Source organism: Bos grunniens, chromosome 5, assembly GCF_055505025.1.
Source record: "Bos grunniens cultivar Pamir isolate PY7600 chromosome 5, Bosgru_T2T1.0, whole genome shotgun sequence".
Lineage (NCBI taxonomy): Eukaryota > Metazoa > Chordata > Mammalia > Artiodactyla > Bovidae > Bos > Bos grunniens.
In genome coordinates this window covers 70,759,449-70,777,091 of record NC_141169.1, presented here as the reverse complement: position 1 = coordinate 70,777,091, position 17,643 = coordinate 70,759,449, and the positions used below count along the sequence as shown (strand labels likewise).

The window sequence follows — 17,643 nt, the reverse complement described above, 5'->3', positions numbered from 1 at the left end:
ACCTCATAGGGTTGAATGTGGTTAAAGCCTTACAAACAGAGCAGAAGGCAATGGCACCCCACTCCAGTACTCTTGCCTGGAAAAGCCCATGGACGGAGGAGCCTGGTGGGCTGCAGTCCATGGGGTCGCACAGAGTCGGACACGACTGAGTGACTTCACTTTCACTTTTCACTTTCATACACTGGAGAAGGAAATGGCAACCCACTCCAGTGTTCTTGCCTGGAGAATCCCAGGGATGGGGGAGCCTGGTGGGCTGCTGTCTATGGGGTCGCACAGAGTCGGACACAACTGAAGCGACTTAGCAGTAGCAGCATAATGGCTAGCACTTACTACTCACATCAGTTCAGTTCAGTCGCTCAGTCGTGTCCAACTCTTTGCGACCCCATGAATCGCAGCACACCAGGCCTCCCTGTCCATCACCAACTCCCGGCGTTCACCCAAACTCATGTCCATCGAGTCAGTGATGCCATCCAGCCACCTCATCCTCTGTCGTCCCCTTCTCCTGCCCCCAATCCCTCCCAGCATCAGGGTCTTTTCCAATGAGTCAACTCTTCGCATGAGGTGGCCAAAGTATTGGAGTCTCAGCTTCAGCATCAGTCCTTCCAATGAACACCCAGGACTGATCTCCTTTAGGATGGACTGGTTGGATCTTGCAGTCCAAGGGACTCTCAAGAGTCTTCTCTAACACCACAGTTCAAAAGCATCAATTCTTTGGCGCTCAGCTCTCTTCACAGTTGGTTGTTATTACTAATGATTTCTGCCTTTCCCAGCAGACTGAGTTCTCTGAGGGCAGAGATTGACTCCCATTAATCTCTGAATCCCCAGTAGCCAATATGCATATTCATGAAGTGTTTGCTAACTGAATTAAATTTATCTTAACAATGAAAAAGGTTAAAGCAACTTTTAAAATAAAAACAAGTCCATTTCCTTCAAAAGTAAATAAAGAGATCTTAACTATTTCCAGCCACACCTACCTGCACAGCCTTCCTCCATCAGAGGAAATATAGACACATCGATCTGTCAGATTTGTTGAGATGGAAACAAACTCATTGATATAGCCTGCTCTTCGCATCAGTCGAAATGTATTCACCAGCTTCTTGTGATCTCGAATGACACCCAGGATGTTACCTAAACAGAAATAAGAATGTTCAAGATTGAAATAAAAAATACATCGAATGGACTTAAAATATCTACTCAATAAAAACAATAACCAGCAGTGAGCAGTCATTTGGAAATACTGTTACTAAGGCTGCAGCCAGTCCACAAGGCTGGAGAAAGCAACAGAGTGGAGGGGTTGAGGGGTCAAGGGCAGTCCAGGGGACTCAAAACCAGAGCTGGCCCTACCACATGCTGAGTGCCTATCGCTGGTGAAGTCAGTCTGTCTCCTTATCTGTCAGCACTGTGCAGGGCCATGAACTTGGGCTCCAGAGCCCTGGAGTTGAACCCTGGCTCTATCATTCCACTGTGTTCATGTGAGGATTAAATGAGCTGATCTCCTGTAAAGTACTTAGAACTGGACACAGCACTGAGTAATTGCTATCATGAAGCTGCTATTGTTGTCATTATCTGAGAGATGAAGAGAACAGACTTGGGCTCCCAGGGTGAGTGGGAGGATTCAGGGAGGTACTGGGTGAATGTGGCGGATAAGGTCACATTCAGTGTGAGCTGCCAGAATTCACTGACCAGGCAGGCAGTGAACGGCCCCGTTTCCTTCCTACCAGCGTAACAGTAAATGGTGAAGCCCTCCCAGAGCAGGAAGGAGGGGGAGAAAATGTGGGGCTTGAGGTGAGGACGAGCACGTGCAGCACCCCAGGCAGGGGACAGACACCCAGGCCACCAAGCCACACCTGCTGCAGCGTCTCTGGGGGACCCTGAGGGGATGGGGAGGGTGTGAGACAGCAGCACATGGAGATGGAGCGGAAGGAAAGGGACCCTCCTGCAGAGCCTGCTGACACTCACTCACTCAGTGGCTGAAGACAAGTCATCTCACTCTAAGGGCTGACCTGATTATTTCTGCAGAACACCTCACATATTTAACTTGAACTTAAGAATATCATGTTGAACCTCGTTCCACTGAGGATACACTGGCAGCTGCCACAGGGTCTCTGCACCTTTACCTTTAGCTCTGACAGCCAAATCATCTCAGAACCTGGGTGACCCAGTCAATGGAAGAAGTGTTTGTTACCATTTTTTCTACCTTTCAGTTAAGGCCAACCTGGATCCAGAACTAAGGTATATTTAGGGAGTAGAGCTCAGTGGCAGAGAATTTGACTGCAGAATTAAAAGTATATTTGTGCTTTAAATACATAGTCAATTCCTTCCCCTTCCCCCACAGATTGTTTAGGATCAACATGTCTCCCCAACAGACTCACCATTGAGGAAGACGAGAAACACATTTGGGTAAGAGAGCTCTTCCCCACACAATAAGTTCACATCTTCTACTCCCAAGTTACTGGCTAATTTGACAATGGGTCCATCTTCCATGTCAGTCGTGATGTGTGTCATAAGGGCCAAGTTTTTAACCAAACCACATGCCTAAAAAACAAAAGATAGTCATGTCTAAGAATGAACACGAACAACACAAAATATGGTCTGTGTCTGAATATAGCTCACCACTCTGCTGGCAACAAGGCACAGAAGTGCAGCCTCACAGGGAACACTTCGGAGGTTCATACAAAGCCTGAAGGAGGCACCTACCCTTTATTTCAGAGGAACTGATACTAAAGTCACAAGCAAGGATATAAATATAGATTTAGCCACAGAAATGCTCAGTACTATTTGAACTGGAAATGATGATCGCATTATAAATGTCCCCTCCCCAAAGAAACTGATTTACCTAAATTTTTATTTCCCAACAATAGTATATCATAGTCATTTAGATGATGTTGTGTAAAAAGAGTAAAGAAAAACACTGATAATTGTGAACACATGAACATAAAACTTCTGGCCTGAAATAAGAGTGAGTCTGCAAAATAACTGGCCAGTACTCTATAAGCTTCTTGGTCTCAAAAAATAAAGAAAGGCTGAACAAACTGCTCCAGATTAAGAGACTAAGGAAACTTGACAACTGAAAGTGCAATCTTGGGATCAGAAAAAACAGGACGATTGGCAAAATCTGAATAAGGTCTAGAGACTACAATACTGTTACCAATGCTAATTTCATGAGGTTGATAAATATAATTACATACTATAGTTACATAAGACATCACATTTAGGGAATCTAGGTGAACGATCATGGAAACTCTCTGCACTACTTTTGGAATTTTTTTGGTATATCTAAAATTATTCCAAAGTAAAAAGGAGATGAAAAAACATTCTTTTAAACTTCTACACAACCCATGAAAAAAATTTAAAGCAAACATAAAGAAGGACTTAATACAAGAAATTAAGAAAAAAAAAAGCCACTTGAGACACATGTGATATTTAAAGATTACATCTTTAATTCTTAAAAACCATCTTTTGTAGTGATACACAAAACAGTTTCTTTATGAGATTAGCTGAAGCAAGCTCTGGGGAACTTGGTGTCCCAAAGCTCAAGATGTATACACTAGGCAAATTTGACAAGCAGCACAATTTTAGCATGACTTTCCATATGGTTTAAAATAAATTAGGAGAAAAATGATAATTTCTAAAAATTATAACCCTGTATAGACTTCTATTTTTCACCTCTCCCAAGTCATAACAAATTCCTATACTTCGAAACATACATCTTTTACTTGTCCTAATTAAGTAATTTATTCATTCAGCATATATTTATGGGACCTCTACTCAGAATGAGGCTCTGGACTGAGGAGCCTGGGATACAATGGTGAACCTAACATGGTTCCTTCCACCAGACGTTTACAAGTTAGAAGGAATAAGATCAAGTGAAACCAATGATAGCTAACACAAAGGAGAAAGAGCCATGACACAGGAAGTAGCTGGTGTCTTGATGTAAACCAATTTAAACTCCTTGGTTTAGTGTTTAGGTAACTGCTTACATTTCCTATATAAGTAAGCAGGAATCCACTTTAAGTCTTGGACTGTATGCTTCTGGATGGCTGCAGCTATGACTTTGATGTCCTCTAAGAAGAGTCAAGGAAAATAAGGAGTTGTTTAAAAAGAGCTCCTCGTGAGCAAAGGTGATGAGTCTCCCAATTTTCCTTCCTATTCTTATCCCTTATTCACTGAGTGGTTTGACTCTTGGGATAAAATAAAACAAGCAAGAAAATTTGGCCCATATGTCTCTTTAGGTGAGAAAAGAAAGTAAAAGTGTTACTCAGTCGTGTCTGAGTCTTTTGCAACCCCTGGACTGTACCCTGCCAGGCTTCTCTGTCCATGGAATTCTCCAGGCAAGAATACTACAGTGGGTGGCCATACCCTTCTCCAGGACACCGTACCAACCCAAGGATTGAACCCAGGTCTCCCGTGTTGCAGGCGGATTCTTTACCTCTGGGCCACCAGGGAATCCCCTCTTTAGGTGAGCTATTAATAGTAAATCAAAGGCTTCTGGAGGTACTGTTTGGGAATGACACTGATGTTCTCACAGGCTGCATCAACACTTCTCTGACAGATAAATGGCTGACCCCAGAGAGGATACAGCCTGGGGGGAACGGGACAGGAGCAGAACAGCCATTACCTCTGACACAGTGGAGACCCTCAGGGACCTTACCTCTCCTTCAGGAGTGTCTGAAGGGCACAGCATGCCCCACTGCGATGGCTGGAGGGATCGAGGACCACTCACTTTTCTTGTTTTCTCGAACTGGGAAGAGATTCTCGTCATCATCCCCAGTGCGGATATATATGACAAGCGAGACAGCACCTGAGTCACACCCTGGCGATCCATTTTAAATCTCTTTAGAGACCAATTGCCCTGAAGAGAGAGGAGAGACATGAGACTACCCCAGACCGCTCGTGCTGCCTGACACCCTGAAGTCATTCTGAGAGGCTCTGCACAGGAACTGCTTATTTGTGAAATTAGAGTCATGATATATATTCAGAAATCAAAAATCACAATTAAAATCTAGCCAAGTTACTCACTGGGGTTTTATAGGAATTTAAGGAATATTACCTATATCTAGCAACCAACCTCAGAATGTTTCAATGGATTGACATTATCACATCAGAGCAGGTATTTCCTAAAGAACTAATTACATTCTGAACAAGCCAGTTCAACCAGAGATTTTCACTGGAAGCAATAAGCTAACTAATAGAATACTACCAATTTGTACACATATTTAAGGTAAAATGAGCCTGAAGCTCAAAGAGATAATTTCATGTTGGAATGTGCCGTTATCTGGATGCCTTCCAAAATTAGTTTTAATTAGAGAAAAATATAGCAAGAGAAAAAAAAAGACTCTAATAGCAGTTATCAGGGAAAATGAATAAGTATAGGCTTCTTAATCAAGGATAAAAATTACACATATTCACATTAATAAATATATCTTCTGTGGTTATCATGTCAATCTTAAAATAGATTTATATGAAATCTTAAGCCTTAAATTTACTTTACTTCAAATGCATTAGAAGTACTGAAATACATTAAATATATTATTTTACAGAAGCATTAATTGTACACATTAAATATTCTCAAGGATAATTTAAAGATCAAGGTTAGGAATCAAATTTTCAACTCATGGTAACATGAATTAACAGAAAACAGTATGCAAAGAAAAAACAAAGTAGAAAATAAAATGTCAAAAAATGATTGATTCAATATTTCTGATTCAAAAGGGAAAAAACTTAAACCTGCTAAATAGTGGTTCTTCGTTTTCCTTTTGATAATCTAATGAAAGCTATGACTGTTCTCTTGAGAAAAATGCACACAGGACCACAAATACAAATTTTTAATTCAATTTCAGGGGCGGATTCCCAGATACCAGATTAAAATCCTTCCCAGTAGAAAAATTCATCTGTCTGAATTTAAATATGTGACTTCAGAGGAGCTCCTCACAAACTAAAGTTTAATCACTATTACAGTGAAGATCTATCACTTCAAAAACTTGAGTTTTGATAGAGTGGAAAAAAGCTAAAACCTAGGAAGAAACAATGCATTACAAAGCAGAGAAACAGAGCAAACACGTTTATCTCACAAGTTAACTCCTCATACTGCTCAGTTAACTCCTTGTATGCTTTGAATGAGAATGAACCTAGTGAACTGACTTATGACCAAGAAGAGCAAGGAAGATACACAAACGTTCAGCAGAGAACTAAGCAGCTGCTGGCAAATAAGAAGTAGATGGGGATGAAGTCAAGACATTCAGCAAGATAATTTGTTCCAATATTCTTTTTTTTAAAAAGGGAGAGAGGAGAAACAAAGGGCTAAAACTGCTCCTCTGAGAAAATTTATTTGTTGAAAATATTCTACATATGACAACACTCACAATTTTTAAGATTTTTTTATGTGGACCACCTTTAAGGCTTTATTGAATTTGTTACAATATTGCTTCTGTTCTATATTTTTTGTTTTTTGGCTACTAGACATGTGGGATCTTAGGTCCCTGACCAGGAGTTGAACTCAGACCCTCTGTCCTGGAAGGTGAAGTCTCAACAATGGAACCCATCTTTTTCCAGTTGCCTACAGATTGGTGTTCACCCACAACAAGGCCCACTACTGATTCTCCTAATAAGCAGTCTGCTCCCAGAGTTAATAAGGTGTCATTGGGGGGCAATACAACTACTCAAAACAGCTATTCTGACCTGAAAATAAAGCGTCAGAAAGCAAGGAAAAGTCACTCTAACAAAGTGTGTTTGAGTGCTCTTTGGAGGCTTCTTTTCAAATATCCAGGAATCTACTTCCAGACAAGTTTGGGCCTCATGACTGTGACGGGCCCAGAGAGGCACAGAGGCCAGGCCGCCTCCAGTCTGGATGGAGCTGTCACAGTGGGGGCTGCTCACACAGACCTGCTGCACATTTCTCAAGTCAGACAGGGCGGCAAGTCAGCTGCTGATATACTCTTCTTTTGTTGGGACCAAATCCCATCCATAAAACTAATTTTATGTCTGGCATACAAAACGTGAACCAGACTTTATCAGATAGACCTATAGATGTTACGCTTTAAGAAAGGGAGCAAAAACCTATCTGATAACCCCTGATGAACAGCCAGAGGCCCTGAATACACAGCAGCTGCTGAGGCCTGAATTCACTGCTCACATGAGAACAGCTGAGAGCCCTTTGAGGACTATGAACCCACAGTGCAATGAAACGTTTTACAATGTTTCGGACAAAAGTTGTCATTAGTAAACCTACTTGCAATATGTCAGCTTTATTACAGAAAAAATGGGGTAAAGTATCCATTGAAAGAATGGTTATTAATGGTTAAACTGAAAGATTTTTTCCTTTATGGAAGAGTGTATCTATTTCCTTATTGCCTCAGTAAATTGTAACAGGAACTATAATTTGGCAATACAGTCATATAGCAGCAAAATTTCTACTGATTTCAACTGCAGATATTTCAAAGAAGAAAATTTGTGACTTGTAGCATCCTCAAATAAATATACATGTATATTATAAATTTTTTTTTCCCCACCTAGATTCTCAAAATACTTTAAATTTCCCACTGAACAGATGTACAAATAAGTTACAAAACTCTGCCCGAGGGATCAAAGACTTACAGTTGAAATGGCATTCACCATGCCATTGGTAATCTGGTCCTGACGCATGTGTTTCACGACATCAAACTGGGCTGCTCTTTGTTTAGGAATCACCTGATCTGCAATCTTCTTCATTTCAGAATTAAATTTTTTGAACAAATCTTCAAAAAGAAGAGATAAAAGCTAAAGAAAAAAAAAAGTATATGGTAAACTTTCAAAATGCATCACTAGCTTATTTACTAAATTTTAGGTCTTTATTAAACTTTGTTTAAAAAAACTGATGGAAAAACTGCTTAAAACTGGGGAAAACACATTTTAAATGTACTTATATATGTACTTATCACTATGCTTGGTGTTGAAAATACAAGCGAAGATGATGACATAATCCCTGCATTCAAAGACATTAGACCAGCCACTCCCAGACTAAGTTTCCACTGACCTAATTTTTAACTTCACAAATAAAGACTATTAAAACCCATAAAAGATCAGGGGAGAAGAATTAATATTAAAAATTCTGCCAGCACCAAGGATGGGTGCCATTTGAACCTTCCTGCATCACTGGTAAAAATGGAACTGGTGTAACTACTAACAACCAGTTTGTAGTTTCTGCCCATCCCTAGGCCCCAAAGTTCCTCTCATAAGGACATCCTCTATAGCCATGGTTCTCAAACTTTAACCTGCATGTAATCACATTGAGGGATTATTAAAACACAAATTGCTGGCCACACCCCTCTGGTATCTGCTTCCATAAGTCTATGGTAGAATCCAAGAATTTTCATTTCTAACAAGTTCTAGGAATGCCACTGTTGCTGGTGGGGGAAGGGTACCCCTGAGAATCACTACCCTACAGAAATGTCTTTATGTGCATCACAGTACATATACAAGATGTTCAAAGCAGCACTATTTGTGTCAGTTAAAAACTGGATACCATAAAAACACTATTTAGTCAGACAAATTGTAGTATATTCATATAACAGAATACTACAGGGCATTGAAAATGGACAAAAAAATTACTGGCCACAAAATCAAGGCTAAATCTTTTTTTTTTTTTTTTTTACAGCTAAATCTTAAAAATATAATATCGAGTGAAAGAAGCCAGATCCAAAAGAATATATATAATGTGACTCTATATAGGGTTCAAAACCCAGCACAATAATCAGCTATATTGTTTAGGAAGGATAACTAGCAGGCAAAATGAAAAGGAAAGACACAAACACCATAAAAATCAGGTTGGAGATTACACCTTGGAGGGGAAGGGGAAAGCTTAAGAAAGATTTTACAAGTTCTGCTTCCACCTAGAATGCAGAAAGCCACAAGACAACATCCTTCCCACCCTGATAACCTTTTTTAAAAAAGATGAATCTACAAAATCATAAAACTTCTTGACTCTAACCAAGAGGTAAGTTGTAAGGCAACCAGGGGGACTAAACTGCAAAGGCGTCAAGCCTCTCTAAGGAGAGATGGGACACGTGACAGAGCAGGAGTGTGCCGTAAAAGAGGACATCAGCTAAAATGTTCAGGACTGCTACAATGCCAAACGTGAGTTATCCCGAAAGCTTAGAATTCTTCCTCGCTCCAGACACGACAGGATCCATACTTGCAAGTTCATTCCACGAATGCTCAGGAAAGACTGGAAAGAGAAAGAAGACCTGAGAACGACCCCTTTGTTGCAACAAGCAACAAAACTCTATCTACTTCCCTGGACTTCCTCTTACATGAGAAGAAACCCTTAAGTCACTGGAGAAAAGGCAGGAAACCCTTCTGCCGAGGATCCCAGGCAAAGGTAACTCACACTGAGAGAGGCATAGAAGCAAAACCAAAAAAGGTCGTTTTTTCAAAGACAGACAGACACACACAGAATACATACTGAAAAAAAGGAATTTAAGAGACATCAACTGAATGCAGTATGTGAAACATGTTTGGATTCTATTTGAATAATCCTACTTTAAACAACAATATAAAGAAATCAGGGAAATCTGAATATATAATATTCAAATTTGATGAGTGATGATATTGATGCTTAATGACATTAAGCAATTTATTCTTTAAAAATTTTATGTGTGAAAATGATGTTATGATTTTTAAAAATTATATCTTTTAGAGACACATTTTTAAGTACTTACACAATGTGATTTGATTATTTGAAATGCTAAAATGATTTGATGGTTTGGATTTGTTTAAACAACTGAATTTGTGGAATGGGGGGAGTAGGAAAAGAGTTGAAGAGGACATAGATAAAACGAGATTAACTTCTATTGATGATAGCCAAAGATGTGTGATTAAAACATGGAAGCTAATTTTTATATAGGTTTGAGGTTTTTCTTATTAATATTTATATTACAAATATCTACCAAAATAAACCCCTAACATACTAAGGAGTAAGTCTAACAAAAGAGGTGCAAAGCTTTCATGGAGAAAATTACAAATCTTTATTGAAAGACATCAAAGAAAACCTAAACGAAGAAAATATTCATGGATGAGAAGACTATTTTAAGATTACTAGTTTTCCCCAAATTGATTTACAATTCCAGTGCAACTAATCAAAATCCCTAGGTTTTTAATGAAAATGGAGGCTAACTCTAAAATTAATATGGAAAAGCTAAGACTCTAGAGCAGACAGACAATCCTGAAAAAGAAGGCAAGTGAACTGATTAATGTATAGATAAACTTACCAATCAACAGAACAAAAAGTCCAGAAATATAACAACACGTATATTAAAATTCGTTATATGGTAAAGACATTTTATTTTAGCATTTAGCATTTTAGATCTGTAAGGAAATGAAAGACTACAAATAAATGATGCTAGGGAAATCAGTTATTCATTTCATGGATGCTTGGGGCTGGTGCACTGGGACGACCCAGAGGGATGGTATGGGAAGGGAACAGGAAGGAGGGTTCAGGATGGGGAACACATGTATGCCTGCAGCGGATTCATTTTGATATATGGCAGAACCAATACAATATTGTAAAGTTTAAAAATAAAATAAAATTTAAAAATAAAAAAAAATTAAAAAACAAAACAAAACAAAAAAAAACAAATGAAACTCCTTTCCTTACTTCACTCTACACACAAAAATCCATTCCAGATAGACTAAAGAACAAATAACAAAGGCATAAGTTTGAAGTATAAGAAGTACAACTGAAAAGAAGAAAGGACTGACAAAATTGAATGCAATTAAAATTACAAACTTCTATAATTAAAAGATCCCATAATAGTAAAAAAAAATACAAACTGGAAGAAGATACCAGCAACACATGTAACTCATAAAAAACTGGATCCAAAGTACACCCATATAATCTTAAAATTAAGGAAAATACAAACAACCCAAAAGATATTTAAGAAAAAAGTAGAAATGATCAATAAGTACATGAAACATAAAGACTCAACTTCATTAGCAATGAAGGAAATGCAAATTAAGCCCACAAGGAGATAGCACTTTGCATCCACTGCTGCTGCTACTGCTAAGTCGCTTCAGTCATGTCCGACTCTGTGCGACCCCAGAGACGGCAGCCCACCAGGCTCCCCCGTCCCTGGGATTCTCCAGGCAAGAACACTGGAGTGGGTTGCCATTTCCTTCTCCAATGCATGAAAGTGAAAAGTGAAAGTGAAGTTGCTCAGTTGTGTCCAACTCTTAGCAACCCCATGGACTGCAGCCCACCAGGCTCCTCCGTCCATGGGATTTTCCAGGCAAGAGTACTGGAGTGGGGTGCCATTGCCTTCTCCATTGCACCCACTAGACAAAACTAAAATTTTTCAACTTTCACACTAAGTCACGGGATAGAGACCATCAGGTCTTACATACAATGCAATGTACAAATACTTGGGAAACTAGTTTGACACTCTTCAGTTAAGCTGAAGGTTTAACTCGATTCCATGACTGGACAATCCTATTTGCAGAAACTCTTTCATAGAGAAAATATGAATAAGAAGGTTAATTTTTTAAAAAAAGAAAAGTCATACAATAGCCTTGATAAGTAGGATGGATAAAGGGTTATTTATCATTTGTATCATACCTTTACACATTGAATGTGAAGGTGAAATGCAGTGACATGAAACAATATAGATGAATCTTTAAAGCAATGTTAAGTGAAGAAAAAAGTTGCAAAAGAATGTATATGATATGAATCTATTCTTATAAAACTCAAACATACAAAAATAATACTGAGCTCTTAGACTGGAAGAATCAATACTGTTAACAACCATACTACCCAAGGCAAACTATAGATGCAGTGCAATCCCTACCAAATTACGAATGGCAATTTTCAGAGACCCAGAACCAGTAATTTTAAAACTTGTATGGAAACAAGATCCCAAATAGCCAAAACAATCCTAAGGGAACTTCCCTGGTGGTCCAGTGGTTAAGAATTCACCTGAGAATGCAGGGGGCATGGGCTCAATCCCTGGTCCAGAAGATCCCACATGCTGAGGAGCAACCAAGCCCTCATATCTAGACTCCATACTCCACAAGAGAAACCACCATGATGAGAAGCCCATGCACTGCAAGTGGAGAGCAGCCCTACTCACCACAACTAGAGAAAGACTGTGTGCAGCAGAGAGACCCAGTGCAGCCAAAAATAAAAATTTTAAAGAAATCTTTATTTAAAAAATATGGGGCTTCCATTGTAGCTCAGTCAGTAAAGAAGCTGCCTGCAATGGAAGAGACCTGGGTTCAATTCCTGGGTCAGGAAGATCCCAATGAGAAGGAAATGGCAACCTACTCTAGTATTCTTGCCTGGAGAATCCCACGGACAGAGGAACCTGGCAGGCTACAGTCCATGGGGTCACAACAGTCAGACACAACTTAGCAACTAAATCATCACATTTAAAGAGAGAAACTTTTGAACTGTTTTAATAAAAAACAATGTTGAGAAAGAACACAGCTGAAGGGATCAGACGCCCTGAATTCAGACTATACTACAAAGCTACAATAATCAAAACAGTATGGCACTAGCATAAAAAACAGAGATCATTGGAATAGAACAGAAAGCCCAGAAATAAACCCACACGCTTATGGCCAATTAATTTATGACAAAGGAAGCAAGAATACACAATAGGGGAACTTCCCTGGCAGTCCAGTGGTTATGCTTCCAGACTTCCAGTGCAAGGGGTGTGGGTTTGATCCCTGGTGGGTGCACTAAGATCCCACATGTCACGCAGTGCAGCCAAACATATTTAAGAACACACAGTGGAGAAAAAACAGTCTTTTCAATACGTTGTGTTGGGAAAACAGGACAGGTGCATGTAAAAGAATGAAATTAAAACATTCTACACATAAGTGATATCATACGATAGTTGTTTTCTCTGTCCGACTTACTTCACTCAGTATGATACACGTGGAATCTAAAATAATGGTACAAATGAACCTGTTTACAAAATAGAAATACAGTCACAGATGCAGAAAACAAACTTAAGGTTACCAAAAAGGAAAGGGTGGGGAGAGGATAAATTAGGAGCTACGATGAACAGATACAGACTCAATATATAAAACAGATAAACAACAAGGACCTGCTGTATAGCACAGGGAATTACATGCAGTATCTTGTAATAACCTAAAATGGAAAAATAATCTGAGAAGGAATATAAATATAGTATACTCTCACACACACACACATATATAACTGAATCACTTTGCTGTACATCTTAAACACAAGACTAAATAAACTATACTGCAATAAAAAAAAGCAAAACACACTGTAATAAATATTTTAAAATTTTTAAATAAATGATACAATAAAAAAGAAAACAATAAGTACACAAATTCAGGGTAGTAGGAGAAAGAAAAGGACAGAGTACGGAAGAAATATATAAGTAAATGAAATGGCAATTAGTGGTCAATTATTAAGAATTACTTAAACTGATAGTGGATTCGAGGTGATTTAATTTGTCACCTTCATAACTTACATATATGTGACATTTTTACTTTTACTGTTTATGTTAAAAATTAGAAAATAAATGACATTAAACCATGTTAACCATGGAAAACAAATCAGTGGGATGGGGAACGGAAAGTCATGAAAATAGACTAGAATGGTTCTGTTTCAGAATTGATGGGAGTAGCTCCTATGAGACTCATTTGTTGATAAAAATTATAAACTCTGGACAAAATATTAAAACTATTTGACAGCACTGCAGAGTAAATGCAGACAGAAACTGGAGGAAACTTGACAGTTATCAAAAGTGCATTTCCATTTTGAAGGCTTTTCAACTAAGGGTAGAAGACATTAGCAAAAAGGGTCCAGGTGACATTAGAAGCTAAAACTCAGAGAAAGACCCACAGTCTTACTGGATAGAAGGATCAGAGGGAGAAGATACCAGCCACCACAGTAGCTGGAAAGTGAGGGGAAAGTCACAGAAAGGAGATAACCACAAATAAAATTTACATCCTCAAATCCACTACCCACTTAATCTTGGGAGAAAATCTCAAGATAATGTAGATAAATTTTGCCCAAATCTCTGCTTGCTATGTCTCCTACTGCCCCAATTCAGGCAAGGGCTGTGACTGCTTTTTCTCCAATAAAGTTAGTGAAGATGTGACTTTTAAGACGAACTCATTAAGGTCACGCAGATTCTCCTGTGCATGGGAAACCACTTGAGTCCTGAGCCACTCTGATGTCACAGTGCTGCCATGGTCAAGACGGAGCTGAGCCCAGCCTTCCAGGCATCCCGGCACCTCCAGCACAACACTACCAACTGAGCTCCATGTGATACAGAAGAGTTACACAGCTGGATCTTGCCTGAATTCCTGACCCACAAAATCGTGAGATATAACAAAATGGTGGCTGTCTTAAGCCACTTAAGACAGTGGTGGTTGTCTTAAGTTTTGAGATAGATACCATACAATGCAGCAACAGACAAAACCAGAACACCACTTATAGACAGTTCACAAAACTAAGTAAGTGGCTTATGACCAAAAAATAATAGGCATACTTCTTCAATAATCAAATATAAAATTACAACTACTTAAATTCCCCTGAAAAATCAATTACATTTGTTTTTTATTCCTTTATAGAGGAATAAAACAGTTGGATATATATGTAATTTAAGCTACCTAGCACAATAATGTAGTATCGGAGGACATTATATATGCACTCCTTACATAATTCAGGAATTCTGAAGTTCAGGAAAATCTTATAAGCTAAAGATTTTCCAAATTCCACACTATATTCTTGAATGTTTACAACCCACAGGTAGTTTTTTGATTCATAATTTAGAAGACATGAAAGCCAATGAGTCGTCTCTTCCAGCCACTGTGGAAGAAAGCATTTCCTAGGTAGAACGTGAGTTTATACTCTTCTCCCTTAAGATAAAAGACACATCCTTCCACTTTTCTACAAAATCAACTTTGCAGATGGGAAAGCCAGGGTCCTTGATTTACCATGTCAGAAGTGTTCTAAAAAGAAAACTTCCTCCTCTGAGAGCTTAATCTTTTCTTCCACTCAGACCCAGCAGTTTCCTTCATGAAAAAGAATATGGGAATGGAAGCAGGTGCAGGGGAAGAGAGGGATGGACAAGCCCATTTCAGCAACTTCCTGTGGAAACTGGCAAAGGGACTTGAATAAGTATCCTGAACAGAAGCAAATGCCCTTAACCTTTAACCACAAAAGCTCAGCTCTGTTTTAATTAGTCCCTTACACTTAAGACTTTTGTGTCTCAAATTGCAACAAAGTTTTTTTGGGGATCCTAGATGAATTTGTTGTAGCCCCCTGATTCAAGTACAAGGAAATGCTCCAGTACTAAACAAGTAAAGAGTAAGAGCACACTCAACAAAACTACGGCCTCATTAATAAATTTCTCCACCCTTCAAATTTCTTCATAAGAGAAATAATGTGCTCCAGTTCACAGAGCAGTAAGAAGCTACAAGGCCTATTCCCACAATAAGCCACACTATTTAGGTCAAGAGTAAAATGATGAAAAGGGATGGAATGCTGGTGATATTATAATATTCAATACCTCTCACTGTTGGCATGAGGCCTTTCAGCCTGCCTAAGACAGGAGCACTAAAGAGCAAATTATATTTAAGAAAAAATGCTGACAGCTCATCAATTGATTTTCAATGAAAATGCTAAAAAAAAAAATTAATAAAGAAGTTAAGCTGCTGAAATACAGTTTCACCAATTAGCTTAATGTCAGAGAATTCTAATTAGGCGTCTTGAGATTGCTATTTAGTGTTTAAGCCTTCAGAGTGCCAAATTCTCCTTTTCACACAAACTGGTTGCAAAATTAAAGACATTAGGCAGCCTTAATTACATTATCAGAACAGCTGGGATTAGGCAATCTCTGAAGTCAAGACGGCATTCTTTTGTCACCGGGTGGAAATCCCTGGCTTTCCAGGGTGCCGGATTTTGGTGCCATTCCATATCTCACCCATACAAAGCAAGCTGCATTAGAAACAAAAAAATCTGCAGACAAAGAATAGAGTAATGCTCGGCAAATAATGAACACATTACCGAAAGAGAAAAGGTAGGTGCAAAGATTAAGCCTGAAACCGGTAGGTTTTGCTAACACCTCTATTGGCGGCCAGCCGGCCAGCCCTCTGGTGGCAGTGAGACTGAGGGAAGGCTCTGTGAACCTGCCTGGCCAGTGGATACAGCTCTGTTATCTAAAGCTGAAGCACATTCATACTCCCTCATCCCATGGGGTGTGAAATTAGCAGCTATTGTTTTTACACATTTTTGCCAACACAATGCCTTTTATGTTCTTACACTGTTTATAAAGCAATGTTTTCTTGCACATGGGAACCCTCTTTTTAATTCTAATTTTTTAAGCAACAGGGTAGTCTTTTCCTCTCCCCTCTCAACTCCATTCCTTAGTCCTCCAAACAACCAACATTTTTTTTAAAGGACTAGTTGAACATCAAGATTTCTTTTCCAATTATAAAGATCTGTAAAAATTTGGGATTGTTGGCAGCAGGGATACACACAATCAACCCCCTAAACTGCGGTCAATCTGAAGGTGGCCAAGAGCCCACCTGTTAGCCTTAGCCATTGACCAAACAACTTCCCAAGTATGCCAGGTGTTAATTTTTTTCTCAGAAAAAACTGATACAATTATAATTCCAGTTTTTTACATTTTAGACGTGGTAATTAATACCTGCTGTTATGATCCCAGCCACCATCACTCATCTGGAATACTGCCACAGTCTCCTAACCGGACTTTCTTGACAGGTTCATCTCCAAATAAGATCTTTTAAACTGAAATTGATGGTGTCACTTCCCTGATTATAACTCTCTTGTGATTCTCTACTGCAGGAGCAATTAAATCCAAACCCCTTCCCATGGCGTATGGTGCTAGTTCTCCAATGTCCTCTCTCACCACCCCCACACCTCACACTCCAGAAACACTGGTCCTCTTCCAGTTCCTCCAATAAGGCCACTGCCTGAAGACATATGTTGCTCGTGCAGGTCTCTTAACAGAATGCAGTTCCAGAGATTGTGTGAGACTGGATTCTCCTCTCAAGTCTCAGCTGGAATGTCTGAGGGCTCAGCTTAAAATATATATCACTTTTTCAAAGAGATATTTAATTAACTGACTGATTTAATCAAGAGATTGATTCTAAGATGACTGAGTTGTTGGAATGAGACCAGGATTCTAAAACAGCTGTTAAGGTTCAAGGATGTAAATGAAAACATGGTTGTGATGAATAAACAAATAAGAAATCTCAGTAGAGAAACAGAAGCTAAAAGTACCAGAATGAAATTTCTAGAACTGAAAACACAACATCTTAAGTAAAAAATTAATTGGATCAGTGTAGTAAGCATGTTACAGACAACATAAGAAAAATTAGGGAACTTGAAAATAGATCAATAGAAATTATCCAACCTGAAGAAGAGCGCTAAACTGGGGGGAAAAAAAAATTAACAGAGCCTCACTATCAAAGGGTCAAACAAGATAAATTGGAGTTAGAAGGACAAGAGAGAATAATATAAAAAAGATATTTGAAGAAATAGGTTCCAAAAATGTCTCAAAGTTAGTTAGACATAAATTTACAGTCTGAAGAATTTAGTAAACTCTAAGTAGGACACTAACAGAGACCACCACATCAAGGCACTTCTTTTAAGCCCCAAGATAG

General features: G+C 38.8%; 1 protein-coding gene across 4 annotated transcripts in view; it reads right to left on the bottom strand.

Moving 5' to 3' along the window:
* POLR3B (RNA polymerase III subunit B) overlaps nt 1–17,643 on the bottom strand; it is a 115,995-nt gene that overhangs the window by 60,501 nt on the left and 37,851 nt on the right. For all 4 annotated transcript variants that reach the window (XM_086401144.1, XM_086401143.1, XM_086401145.1 and 1 more), the window contains 4 exons: nt 7,594–7,755; nt 4,652–4,852; nt 2,373–2,535; nt 975–1,128 (listed from right to left, as the gene is read on the bottom strand). In XM_086401144.1, the coding sequence (XP_086257270.1) occupies nt 975–1,128; nt 2,373–2,535; nt 4,652–4,852; nt 7,594–7,755 (680 nt within the window). The remainder of the gene's footprint in view (nt 1–974; nt 1,129–2,372; nt 2,536–4,651; nt 4,853–7,593; nt 7,756–17,643) is intronic.